At 39.5% G+C, this 14,469-nt stretch overlaps 1 protein-coding gene across 1 annotated transcript in view; it reads right to left on the bottom strand.

Annotated features, from left to right (window-relative positions):
• Window positions 1-14,469, bottom strand: part of LOC125485612 (dedicator of cytokinesis protein 1-like) — a 105,718-nt gene that overhangs the window by 25,467 nt on the left and 65,782 nt on the right. The window contains exons 6-7 of the mRNA XM_048609181.1: window positions 12,959-13,071; window positions 11,807-11,893 (exon numbers count right to left, since the gene is read on the bottom strand). Coding sequence (XP_048465138.1) covers window positions 11,807-11,893; window positions 12,959-13,071 — 200 coding nt within the window. The remainder of the gene's footprint in view (window positions 1-11,806; window positions 11,894-12,958; window positions 13,072-14,469) is intronic.

Genomic DNA, 14,469 nt, shown 5'->3' with positions numbered 1-14,469 from the left:
CTTTTCTCCTCACAGATGTTGTTGCTTTTCTCCTCACAGATGTTGTTTGACATGCTGAGATTTACTTTTGTATTTCAGACTTGCAGCACTTGAAGTATTTTACTAAGATTTAGCTTTCTTTTCAGTCCCCAAATATGCTTTACCATTGTGGTTGGTTGGCTCGCCGAGCTGGTTCGTTGTTCCGCAAACATTTCATTACCCTGCTGGGTAACATCAAGAGTGCAGCCTCCGATGAAGTGCTGTGGTGTTTTCCCGCCTGTTATTTAAACTCTGGTGTCCGTTGAGCTGGGTTACTTCACTTCCGGTTTTCCTTCGCAATGGAGTGTATATGGGGTCTAGCTCTATGTGTTTATTGATGGCTTTCTTAGTGAAGAACCAGGCTTCTAGGAATTCCTGTGCTTGTCCCTGCTTCACCTTGTCCCAGGATCCTGGTGTTGTCCCAACTGAACTGGTGGTTTTCCTTATCCATGCGGATGGAAATGAGTGAGTGAGTATTGGTCATGTCTTTTTGTTGCCATTTGATGTTCGTGTACTCTTGTGGCTAATTTCCTTCCTGCCAGTCCAGTGTAATGTTTGTTGCCGTCCTTGCAGGGAATCTTTTATATGACGTTATTCCTGTCCATAGTGGGTAGCAGGTCTTTGGTTCAGGTTAGCAGTTGGTGTAGGGTTGACCCACTATGGACAGGACCAATGTCATATACAAGATTCCCTGCAAGGACTGCGACAAGCATTACATTGGACAGACAGGAAGGAAATTAGCCACAAGAGTACATGACCATCAACTGGCAACAAAAAGACACGACCAATACTCACTCATCTCCATCCACGTGCATAAGGAAAACCACCAGTTCAGTTGCGACAACACCAGGATCCTGGGACCAGGCGAAACAGAGACAAGCACGGGAATTCCTAGAAGCCTGGTTCTTCACTAAGAAAGCCATCAATAAACACACAGAGCTAGACTCCGTTTACACTCCATTGCAAAGGAAAACTGGAAGTGAGGTAACCCAGCTCAATGGACACCAGTGTGGAAAACACCACAGTGCTTCATTGGAGGCTGTACTGATGATGTTACCCAGCAGGGTAATGAAATGTCTGCAGAACAACGAACCAGCTTGGCGAGCCAACCAACCACAACATTCACAACCCGAGCTACAAATCTACTCTAAAATCTTAGATACTTTACCATTGCCTCATCGTTATTTGAAAAATATTCTTGAATTTTTTCAAAACAAACTTTAAACAATAATCTATTCTAATCCCTACTATTGAAATTCTACTGATAGTTCTTACTGTACAGGGTCATGATTCTCATTCAAACACAAATTAAAATGCTAAAACAAGAAAATAACCGAAACACAAATATAATTGTCTATTTCTGACATACGTTTCTGTCTACTTATGACAAAAAAAAAATTTGTTTTGCAAATGCTGTGTGTGATCACTGTTGGAGGGACAGCTTATATAAATCATGATGCAAACCACGTTAAAGCGTGAATATTAATTGAGGTAATTAGAATTTATTTAGCATGTTCCTCAACAGAGTTGACAAAAATCCAATAAAAATGATAGCAAAGCTGTGTACCAAGTTGTTTCTTCTATATTAATTTCTTGACAGGAAAGTGAATGATGATGATGACAGAAAAATTATTTGTCATGCTGAATGAAATTCTGAAGAGAAAACTTCAAACAACTGAAGGGAGACAGCACAACTTACTGAAATCTGAAAGTGATATGGGTGGTTGCTACCATAATCAATTTTGGATAGTAAGCTAGTAAAAATAATCTAACTGAATCCTTTCAGGATGATTGCCTTAAGTTGATATTCGCAGACAGTGATAGGTGATTCTTAAAAAAAAACTCACTTTAATGAACATGAAAGCCTTGTTAATAAATGCCAAATAGTAAATTGTCACTTATTTGACATAAACATGTTCCACCTCTTTGATTAAGCACTTCTATACTGAACATTCAGTACTCAACAAATTCAGATCATAAACAGAGCTCCCACTTTGTCAGACAGGAGGTACTGGTAACGGTCTTGTTGTTGCCATTCACAGCTCATCTACTCATCTTTTGTACTTACAACCCACCTTGCACCAAAATTCCGCACACCTTCTCATAATTCTAGCTTCCTTTTGCTCTCCACCAACCCTCACCATTTTTTTTTGCTGCATTTGCTAAAAATAATTCAATCTTGAACTTCTTGCACTTTTACCTGCTCATCGAAAGTGGACTTTTGAGACAGGTGGTTGCTAAGGTATGGGAAGTGTTCAACATATTCAAGAGACTTTTATTCAATATATTTGGAAGTGAGATATTTGATTGATGAGGTCTAGGTGATATATAAGTTTTATTCTGACAACATTCATAAACAGACCAAGTCTACATCAAGTCTTGGAATCCTAAGTGGCAAGAAACACTTACACTCCATACGTACCAGGCAATGACTATCTCCAACAAGAGAAAATTTAAATATCCCCCAATATGTGATTCAAAAATATTCTACAATTTGAACTTCTGAGCCAAGATCATTTCCCCCTACTGTTCTGATTTCATCCTTTATTAGCAGCGCCACCTCCCCATATATTCCAGTTGAGGGTGTTACGAAAGAGCTGCATAACTGTAATCTAACAGCCACCCATTTGTATTCTAGGCCTCTGGAGGTAAAAAGGCCAACATTTCATAGAGTCACTGAGTCATACAGCACGGAAACAGACCCTTTGGTCCAACCAGTCCACGCCGAACACAATTCCAAACTAAATTAGTCCCACCTGCCTGTTCCTGGCCCATATCCCTCCAAACATTTCTTATCCATGTACTTATTCTTTTAAACATTGTAATTGTACTCACATCCACCACTTCCTCAGGAAGTTCATTCCACGTGTGAACCATTCTCTGTGAAAAAATTTTGCCCCTTATGTCTTTTTTAAATCTCTCTCCCCTCGTCTTAAAAATATACCCCCCAGTCTTGAAGTCCCTATCCTAGGGAAAAGACATCTACCATTAACCCTATCTATACCCCTCATGATTTCATAATCTTCTGTCAGGTCATTTCTCAACCTCCTATGCTCCAGTGAAAAAACTCCCAGCCTATCCAGCCTTTATTTATAACTCAAACCTTCCGTATCATTTGTTTTTTTTTGTAACAGTTCACTAGCTTTCGGTGATTTCTGAATGTGAACTCTCAAATCTCTGCTCAACAAATGCTCCTAAACCTTATGTGATTTAGAAAATATTCTCATCTACCTGATCTATCCAAAGTGCATGACTTCACATTTTCTTATGTTCAATATACCAGTTTTGCTCAACATTTAATCTATCAAGATTTTTTTGCAACACCCTGCTCTTATGTTATTTGCTTTGATAACTAACTTACTTCAGTCGGCAAATGTATGCATTTAAAACTCTCTTTCCATTCCTTCAGAGAAGTAGTTCATAAATATTGAGAAAAGTTGCAGCCTCAGTACAGTTTTGGTTGACACCTCTAGTCACCTTCTAGCAATATAAGTACATAGTCATTATCCCTATTCTTTGTTTCTTACTTCCTAACCAATTCCGAATCTAAGCTGAAAGAACTGCGGATGCTCGAAATCAGAAACAAAAACATAAATTACTGGACAAGGTCAGCAGGTCTGGTAGTATCTGTGGAGAGAAATCAGAGTTAACATTTCGGGTCCAGCAACCCTGCCTCAGAACTGATGGTAGCTAGGAAAAAGTTTTCTTTTATGCAGAAGATAGGATGAGGGGAAGGGGTAAGGATTAAAAAATAGGTGGAGATATAGCTCAAACAGAGAGAAGAAAATTTGGACAAAGGAATGGATAATGGTCAGTATAGGGGAATGAATAACTACCAGTGGGGACTATTAGTGGCTAACAATGGGTAGTGTGTAATAGCAGACCAAGGCCGGGTGTGTGGGGGTTGTGGTAAAGACATGGGAGAAGATACCTCAATCATTAAATTGTTGAACTCGATATTGAATTCAGAAGACTGCAGAGTTCCCAAGCGGAAAATGAAGTGCTGTTCTTCCTGCTCACACCGAGCTTTGCTGTAACACTGCAGCAAGCCTAAGATAGAGATGTTTGCCAGGGCACAAGGTGGTGTGTTGAAGTGGCAAGCAACTGGAAGCTCAGGGTCTTTTTTGTCGACAGAACGTAGGTGTTCTGCAAAGCGGTCACCCAGTCTATGCTTCTTTTCCCCAACACAGAGGAGACCACAATGTGAGCAGCAAATACAGTGGACTAGATTGAGGGATGTGCAGGTAAAGTGCTGCTTCACCTGGAAGGTATGGTTGGGCCCTTGGATACAGAGGACAGAGGCAGATGTTACACCTTTTGCAGTTGTAGGGAAAGGTGTCGTGGGCCTGTGGGGTAGCTCTTGGGAGTGGAGGAGGAACGGACCAAGGTGTCCCAGACAGAATGATCCTTGTGGAAGGCTGACAAGGGAGGGGAGGGGAATATGTGCCTGGTGGTAGCATCCTGCAAGAGGTGGTGGAAATGGCAGCTAATGATCCTCTGGATGTGGATGCTGGTGGGATGGTAGGTGAAGATTCTATCAGTGTTGTGGGAGGGAAGGGGGGCGGTGGCGAGAAAACTGAAGTGTAGGAGATGACTTGGACCAGGCTGATGGCACTATCAACTACAGTGCAGGGAAATTCTTGGTTGAAGAGGAAGGTAGACATTTTGGAGGCCCCCTTTTCGAAGACGGCATCATCGGAACAGATGCAACAGAGACAGAGGAACTGGGAGAATGGAATAGTCTTTACAGGAAGCAAGATGTGAAGATGAATAATCAAGGTAACTAACTGCAGGAGTTGGTTGGTTTGTATTGGATACTGATGGCCAACCTATACCCAGAAATGGAAACTGAGATGTTGAGGAAGGGAATGAAGGAATCAAGAGATGTACCAGGTGAAGGTGAGAGCTGTATGGAAATTGGAAGTGATATTGATAAACTTCCAATTCCGGATGAGAGAGGGAAGCACCACCAATGATGCCATCGATGTACTGGAGAAACAGTTGTGGCTGGGGGCTGGAATAAAACTGAACAAGGAATGTTCCATGTACCCCACAAAGGGACAGGCATAATTGGGGGCCATGTGGGTACCCATGGCCACACCTTTGACCTCAAGAAAGTGAGAGGAGTTAAATAAGAAGTTGTTCAGAGCTGGACGAGCTTGGCCGGGCAGGGGAGGGTGGTGGTGGTGGATGTGGACAGATCAGGCATTTTTTCCAAGGAAGAAAAGGAGGCCATCCTGATGTGAGTTGGATGTGTAAAGGGACTGCAGATCCGTGGTAAAGAGGTGGTGGCTGGAACCCGCAAACTTGAAATTCTGAAAGTGAGGCAAAGCATCAGAGGAATTGCTGATGTAAGTGGAAACAGACTGGACAAGGGAAGAAAAAAAACTGAGTCAAGGTAGGAAGAGATGAGTTCTGTGGGGCAGGAGCTGGCAGAAACAATGGATCTGCCCAGGCAGTTCTGTTTGTGAATTTTGGGAAGGAGGTAGTAGTGGACTGTGCGTGGTGGGGAGACTGAGCTTGAAGGCAGTTGTGGGGAGATCTCCAGATAAAATGAGGATGGTGATTGTTATGGATGCAATGGCCTGATGTTCCATAGTAGGGTCACAGTGTAGGGGAAGATAGGAGGAGGTATCTGAGAGCTGGCAGTTCAGTCTGCCAGAAAACAACAGCACCAACAGCATGAGTAATTACAAAGTCAGGATTGGATCTGAGAGCATGGAGTGCAGTTCGTGGGGAGATAGCTTGGAATGGGTGAGGGGGGCAGAGAAATTGAGGTGACCAATGTCACATCAACAGTTCTCAATGAACAGGTACAGTGCAGGTAAACAGCCAGGGGGAGAGATCCACGAGGAGGGAGAGTGTTGGAGATGGACAAAGGGATCTGTGGGATAGAGAGAGGACCCTTGTTCAAAGAAATTGGCACGGAGGTGAATGCAACTGAAGAAGAGTTTAATATTACGTCATGCTCGAAATTCATTAAGGTGGGGACACAGAGGGATAAACTGAGACCATTGCTGAGTACCGAACATTCAGCATCGGAGAGCAAAGGTCAGGAGGGATAGTAAATATATGACAGCAGGTGGGGCTGGGAGAGGGGATGGACTCAGAGGTGATGAAGGTTCCAGAGAGCCACGTGCATCTTTGAGTTGCTGCATCTTGTGTTCCTTCATGCTTTAAAGGAAAAGATTCTTGCTAGCACATCATATGAGCTGGAGGATGAATTGGAACTGGGGAACAGTGCAGCTCTGAGCCAGCGTGAAGCAGTACTGTTGGAGAGAGAAGTCGAGAGTGTGCATATAACGATGCATAGCACTGAGTGTGGATCTCAGGATGTGGCAGGAACACCTGTCTGTTGAATGATGAGCACTACGGACCTGTTGCTAGCCCAAACAATCATTGTTAGACACTAATAGTCCCCATAGTAGCTATTAATTCCCTTAGGCTGACCATTATCCACTCTTGTCTGCCCAACTATTCTTCTCCCTCATTGGGCTCTTTGTTTACTCCTTACTCCCTCTCCCCACCCAATCTTCTGCATGAGAACAACTTTTTCCTAGCTAGCACTAGTTCCGAGGAAGGGTCATTGGACGTGAAATGTTAACTCTAATTTCACTCTACAGATGCTGCCAGACCTGCTGAGTTTTTCCAGAAATTTCAGTTTTTGTTCCCAATCCAAGCCAATAGATTGTCTCCAAGTCAAAGAATTCTTATTTTTGTTAAAAGGCTCTTATGTGCAACATTGTCAATGCCTTCAGATAGTCCAAATAAATAACATTCATGTAAATAATACCAATAGACACCCAAGCTGGTTTTCTTTGTTTAAAAATTTCACTCCGTTCAGTAGCAACCACTGACATGCTGGCTTATCTCATCAGTTCATAACTGTCCAGATGATTGTTTATTCTGTACCTAATAATAATGTCGAGCAGCTCTTCCACAATTGATGCAAGACCTATTGGTCCATAACTTTGCTCTTACTCCTCTTAAATCATGCATTATTTCAATAGAAGTGGCAATTCCAGAATCAAAAGTTCTGAAAAATCATGACGATTGGCACAGCAATTTTCTCATCCACTTCTTTTAACACCTTGGGTAAAAATCCTCAACTCCTGGAATTTATAGTATTTTATTCCTTTTAGTTTTATTTTCTCTATCAGTCCCTTCTTAAAGCTCATTAAATCTAGTTCATTCATTCCCTCGATTTATTTCTAGTTTTCCATATTCCCCTGGGAATTTATGCTTATCCTCTACTCTGAAGATCAATACGAAGTAGTAGTTATAGAATCAAAGAGTCATTCAGCATTGAAACAGACCTTTCAGTTCAGCCAGTCCATGCCGACCATAATCCCAAACTAAACTATTAGCCGCATAATGATAACAGACTGGATTTACACTGAGTAGGTGGAAAGGTAGTACTAGGAAACCTTCTGACCTAGCAGACCTGTCACTTATACAGGGTCCTTACCTGTTGGATGTGTTTACAAAGGGAAAACAGAGGCAGTCAATGAGCAGGCCAACAGGCTGGATTGCCTGCCTCCATTTATTTGGAACATGGGCATAGTTTTAATGATAAATGTCAAGCACTAAAAGTTGGCTCACTGGTATATCCTCAACGGCAGCTACAGATGAGCAATGAATGCTCTTGCCAGTAATGCATAATTCCCATTAATGTATTAAAAAAAATCTCTGCTTGGCCTGCTGTGTTCATCCAGCTCTACACCTTGTTATCTCATTAAAAAAAAAGTCTGTCATTTCTTGACCTCCATTTACAATATCAAAGAATTGCTGCTTAATTAAATTAATAATCTTAGAATTTATAGATATACTTAAAAGCACAATAGTTAAGGGCCTATAAACAAAATAATTTGAGTTATGAATGAGAGAATTTATTTGTTATGGTTGGACAGATGGTCAGATTCCCATATGCCAAATTTCAAATGTTACTGAGAACCTGATGATAGCAAGTCTTGTATCTGATATGCAAAACTCTGTTGAAGTGTTCACAGATGGCTTGTAAGACTGGCAGACAAAACAAAATGATGCTTTCATGTAAATTATGTCAATGTAATTCCTAATGCATGAACACCTCCTGCAAAGACAGTGCTGCAGTTAGTTTTTAAATTCAAGAAAATTACTTTGTTACCTCTTCTTTTAAATGCCATAGAAATTGATTAAAGTAATAACAATATTAAAGATTGCTTAATACCACTCTCTTTAAAATGTGAATGAAGATCTGTGGGATCATCTGGCCATTTAATGGCAGTGTTGTTCCATGAATAGCAGTTCTTGCAGGTAAAACTATCTTATAAGATCCACCAAAGGAAATAACAAATAAAACAGATAAAACAGTGACAACATTAAAAGACTGTTATAATCATTTCAAACATAAAGGAAATTTTAGTACTTAATCGTGCACGCATGGCATAAAGTCACACAAATAATCTCCAAGAATAAAAATCAACAAAAGGAAAGAATGGGATGAAGGGTTGAAGTAACCCGAATTATTCTTCCTTAAGTGCATTTGCACTGATAATACTATTAATAGTTACTGGCATTTTGTCATTAAATGATGTGGTTCACTCTTATTTTCACTTCAGACTGTAATCATCATGCAAAATTATCAGGTACAGACCTTTAAGACATAAATATAAATTATTGCTATATCTAGGATTTAGGCCCACCATATTATTAAACTCAAAAGAAAAAAATTCTCTTCCATATACACTTCTTTGCCTTTTTAATAATTTTTCATTTCAATTATGCATAATTTTAACATCATTTATTTAAATATTTCTCAACAATTTCTCAATATAGTTTCCAAAGCTTTCCATCAGTAAATTTAAAGAGGAAAAGCAATATGAGCTGCTTAGCCATAGGAACTAACGTATATTATTGTACTGAAAACAAAGATCTCACGGGTACTGGCTCAAAGCTAAAGGATGTTCACTGTATTAAATTTCAACTTCTTACTGACGTTCAAAGTATTGCGATTTATTTCATTCAGAAAACAGCAGTGAAATTCACCTTGCTTTCATTTTTTAAGCTTAATCCACATATCTCTTGTAAAATGAAAGATCTAAATTACTTTATTGAAACCTTGCATGGACATTTCAGCATTGTCTTAAATGCCCACCTTTACCCTGAATGTGGATATATTCTTTGCTGTGAATATTGCAATCTTACATTAACAGTTGTTCCTATTACAGTTGAGGCTGTCTTTACAAGTCTGAGTCTCTATTCAATGTGACATTTCTGCAGTTATCAATCTGCTCAGTGTCTCTCTCACTCACATATGCATAAACACACACAAACCCCTTTGATACCACTTCTACATTTAAAAACTATCTTTTTAAAAGATTTCCCATCAAATACAAAGTGCTCTGACTTCTTTGTCACTGATTGAGACCATTCTTTCAATTACCTTTCTACTCCCTTCCCCTAGCCTTCAGAGTCAACTTCGCCTTGTCCTAATTCTCGACTCACTTCTCTAGTTTCTCCATGTCCCTCATAGCTTCATTAAGCTTATTTTACCCATACGACCAACCTCCTGTGTCCTCAACTATATGTCACCAATCATCCAACTTCCCTTTCTAGTCCTTAGTTTAGTCGATGGTGTTAAGAGTTTCAGCTCCTCAGATACTGTCCTCATGCCTTCACGTCTGTTATCACTCTCTCCACACAAAAAAAAACTCTGGGTACCTCTGCCCTGGTAGACTAACACACAATCTCCAACTCCCTTTGCTCTGCCTCAAAAACCCATGCACATCTTTCTCACAATTCTAGGGTTCCTGCATCTCCCAGAGTTCTGTTATAGTCCTTAGCTCGGTCATAAATGACACCTATTGTGACTGTGGTATTGGAAAACTATCACCCCCAGACATACCAACACATTTGTAACTTTTGATATAGTTAACTGTGCCACCCATCTTTAGCTTTTGTCCTCCATTGTCCCTCTGGATGGGAGTGCCCTCATTTGTTTCCAACAGTCCATCTATTCAAACATAGGTGGATACTCATCTGCAACACCTTTTCTTTATTCTGTGCTATTATCTCTGCATGTTCCTAAAGATCGATCCTTAGTCCTCTCCTATTTCCAAATCTAATGTCCACACAACAGTAACCTAATGCTGTCAAAGCTTTACCAGACCTAACCATGCTGATGCATTTTCGCAGTTTCAGTGTCACAAGTCTCTGTTAACTGGAATTACCATAACGCATTGAGGGTTGATTTTTAACATTACATGCAGAACATTTGCCTTCTACTAATAATTTCATCAACAATATGTTATGGTGTGGACACCCAAATTTCTTTGCACTTTAAATTCACACTAGCATAGTCAGAGCTGAAGAGAATGTGTTCCAGAGGGAACAGGTCAGCAAGGGCATGAGTATTAAGGAATCTACTGGTACTCAAACAACAATGCCAGGTTACTCTACATTCAGACTGCCCCACAGAAACATCAGGTTGTGCATAACCAGATAATCAGACCCCTGCAATGGGAATAGACATAGGCTGCATGCTGTACTGCACAAAGTGAAAAACATTACAGATCCAGGTGTCTCCTTCACTGTTTTGTCAAAATATCACTGAAGAGGTCAGCTCCAGAAGGTCTGAGGAAAGCTCACCAGGCCCTCAGGAGTCACCTAATGGGGCACAGTACTTGGAACAGTAATAGCTAAGCAGACATATAGTGAAGCCATTCAACTCTTCAAGCTTGCTATTATCTATCAATAACATCATGCCTGATCTAATTCTTGCTGTAATTTCACCTTCCTGTCTGTCCACATGACTTTTGACTCCCTTGTCCATCAAAAAAAAGCTATCAAACTTAGTCTTTTGGCAATAGCATGACTTCCTGCAAAGAGTTTTTAGTTCACTCTGTAGCCTGCAGCAGCCTGTCCAGAGGGTAAACATTAATCTCCACATAGATTATCCACAACAGGATGTTTACAGACAGGGATGGTACAGTGGTGGTTACAATGGACAAAAGTGGTGTCCCAGCAGCTGGACCTATTTACCTGCCTGAAAGCCTAGGTGTATAGGTTAGTGAGGAGAATGAAGGTATTGACATTTCAGTACCCTCATCTTCCTTTGTTTTCAAGCTCCTCCTGCAAAGACCTTGTCTGTGGTACACAATCTCATAATAATGCTTGCCACTGCAGAAATGCAGAACCCATGATCTCAGGTCAGATCCTTGAACCAGGCTGGTGATAATGCTTCTTAATGCCATTTAGACAGGGAGGCAAACAGCCTGCCTCAATTTAACTGAATTAATGCATTATGTTAATCACAAGGTAAGTTACATATCAGTTAGTCAAAATAATTTGCAAGCAAACATCATTGTGATGTGTTAGATTGAATAATTATGCAGGTAAAACTTTTAAAACATTTGGTAGGGATATTAAAAAAAAAATTACAGGAACTGCTTATAGTAAAGTTAAATTCCAGAATGGTCTTAGGTGGTTTTGGAACATTTCAATTCAACAAATTAGTTCGGGGAATCTGCACAATTGCAGTACCTGTTACTGAATAATCTGCTAAATTTGTTTGGATATCAGCATTTTTTCTAGATCAGTTACTAATCATTACTCAATAAAGATCTGTAAATGGTACAATCTTATGTAAAATTTTCCAGCATGATTTCAGTTTGCTTTGGATGTCACAAACACATTAGTAGTCATTGACCAGATGACTTGTGAAGCCTAAACAGGTAAATGACATTAATTTTATCTGCATGCTGTATTTGGAAAGTAGCTGATTTAGGACACTCTAGGTAATGCTTACCGTTGAGACAGACTTCACTTCAAACCATCTCAGGATGCCAGGCAATTTGTATGCGGTCACGTACGTGGTCCTTTCAATCCACATATTCTATGGAAACAGTTTACAGCAATTAGCCTAGCTTTGGAAAAATAAAACCACTGAGAATCATTCACTACACCAGCCATTGCACACAAAACTGCACTAATAAATGTGCAGTTAAAAAGCATATTTGACTTCTATTTGACATTATTCATCTTGCATGGGCACAAGAAAAAAAATGCATCTGTATAATAATGTCAGCTCTGTTAAAATTATAAGTGTATTATAACTTTAAGCTTCAATTATTTTCTATTCTGTCCATTTACCTAATATGCTGCTGTTTGAAAGTGTGATCAGTTTTAAGTAAGCAAAGCATTTGTTGGTCAATCTGATTAAAAATCTGGGCTGGATAATTTTTCGGATTTCCTGAACATTTTAAAAAAACGAAATAATGGATATGTAAAATTGTACTACAACATAACTGGGTACTTAAACAATGAAAGATTGAAGAAGCTTGAAAACACAATTGAAAAATTAGCACCGTTGTGGTCAATTAACAGTTCTGAATAAGAGTTGTTTTCTTTTAATCATGACCCTTCCTTTCTTTTTTAGATCTTCCAAATTTAAAAAGAAAATCCTCCACATTTTACATACAACTTGAAACATGGCAAAATTCTTGATCAGACATTATCAGAGGAAGCAAAAGGTATAAGAAGCTGCATTATGATGAAAGGTGCTGATAAGCACAGACTGGTGGTTAGTAGGATGCTCAATGCGCAGAGGGTTAAATTCAAGCCTAAATGAGAAAACAGAACTTCAAAGATTTTAAGTACTTTGAGAAATGATCGTGAAACAGACTGCTTAAAGATCTCAAGTTGGAGAACAAAATGTTTTTGATCTGTAGGGCCACCTAAATAGATCAAAAAAAAATTTATCAGCCACGTCTCATTCCAATATTTTCTCTTTTTATTAGTGCAAATATTAATGGGAGTCAACTGCTTCAGATTGCTGTTTATTAGAAAATTATTAAAATTAATGATTTTTATAAGCCTATTCAATTTATGCCCATCTCTACTGATTAAGAACTTGTTTCAACTATGTCAAAAGTTACAGTTAAGAAACATAATATATTACAGCAAATTCATTGTCAGGATCTTTCTCTCCTTTCCTGATTGGTCTTGAATACTGGAACCTCTGTACTTCATTCACTGTGTAAAAACTGTAAAGGGAAATAAAAATCACAAAAACTGTAAGAGCAAAAACAATTCTAAGTAAGAATACAACAGCTACAATGAATTAAAGTTCTTTTTCCATAAGCCTTTCAAATTATTCCCATGACAGAAATAAAATCTAAATTATATTTATAAGAGATAGGACCCAGTAAGTACAACAGAGTTTTCTGAACAAGATATAATCTGCTGAGGAATACAATATATTATTCATAGAAATGGCAAGTTGGTTAGTTACAGAAGGTACCACAAACTAAATGTTATCCAAATCTAGATATGAGGTTACAATATCTAATCACTTCCAATAATATGCACACACAAACTGTTAGTACTCCTTTTATTTAGTTAGGTTTTAACAGAAATGGCTGCTGATACACTTTACTTTTGGAACAACCTTGACATTTACACTGAACCACCAATAATTATCTCTGCAGAGATTGTAACAAGGTCAGCCAGGTGGACCTCTTTGAATGAGTTCCCTGACTACTAAACTGGTCCAATCAGGAAGCCCTGGCTGACTGATATAAACAGGAGGGTCAGAGGCTCTATTCACTCTGAGCAGGCTTAATGGTGAGGACATGCTATGTATAAATAAAAGGTGGCTTGGTGATGGCCTACTGGCTTCTGTGGCGATGAGAGAGAAACACATACTTTTAAAGAAATTCACTTGCAACAGTTATCTTTGACTTGGGGTAAGCATTTATGGCATCATGCTGTTATTTGGGAAGCTTGGCTTGTTTGATCCTGCTGCTGAAGATTAGGATCAGTTTGTAGAAAGAATACATTCATTTTGCCAGACAAATGACATTGGGGCAGATGAAAAGCAATGAGTAATTCTCCTGACAGTTAATGGACCTGCAACTTTTCTGGCTATTTTAACCTAACTATCCCTGAGGCCCCAGAAAAGAACCTTGCAAGAGTTGATTGATTTAGACCCCAAACAACCTCTAATTCTGAGATGTTATTGGTTTTTCTCAACAATCTGAGAACCAGGGGAATCCATTTTGGGATTTTTAAGGTTAAAACAACTGGCAGAGGCAAATGATTTTTAACTTAATCCTTAATGGGATGCTGAGAGACTGTTTGGTATGATGGATTAATGATGTAACCAGGCAAAAGTGCCTACTAGCTTAAGTCCAACTGGACCTCAAACAGGCACTACAACTGGCTTTATCATTGGAAAATGCAGCAAGTACAGCATAACTTGCAGGGTATTCTGATGGAAGTAAATACCCTCACCAGCCCAACAGACCTTGGGGAAAGAGACAGTAGGAACTGCAGATGCTGGAGAATCTGAGATAACGAGGTGTAGAGCTGGATGAACACAGCAGGCCAAGCAGCATCAGAGGAGCAGGAAGGCTGATGTTTTGGGCCTAGACCCTTCTTCAGAAATGGGGGAGGGGAAGGGGGTTCTGA

Source organism: Rhincodon typus, chromosome 20, assembly GCF_021869965.1.
Source record: "Rhincodon typus isolate 14 chromosome 20, sRhiTyp1.1, whole genome shotgun sequence".
Lineage (NCBI taxonomy): Eukaryota > Metazoa > Chordata > Chondrichthyes > Orectolobiformes > Rhincodontidae > Rhincodon > Rhincodon typus.
This window is presented reverse-complemented; position numbering and strand designations above follow the sequence as displayed.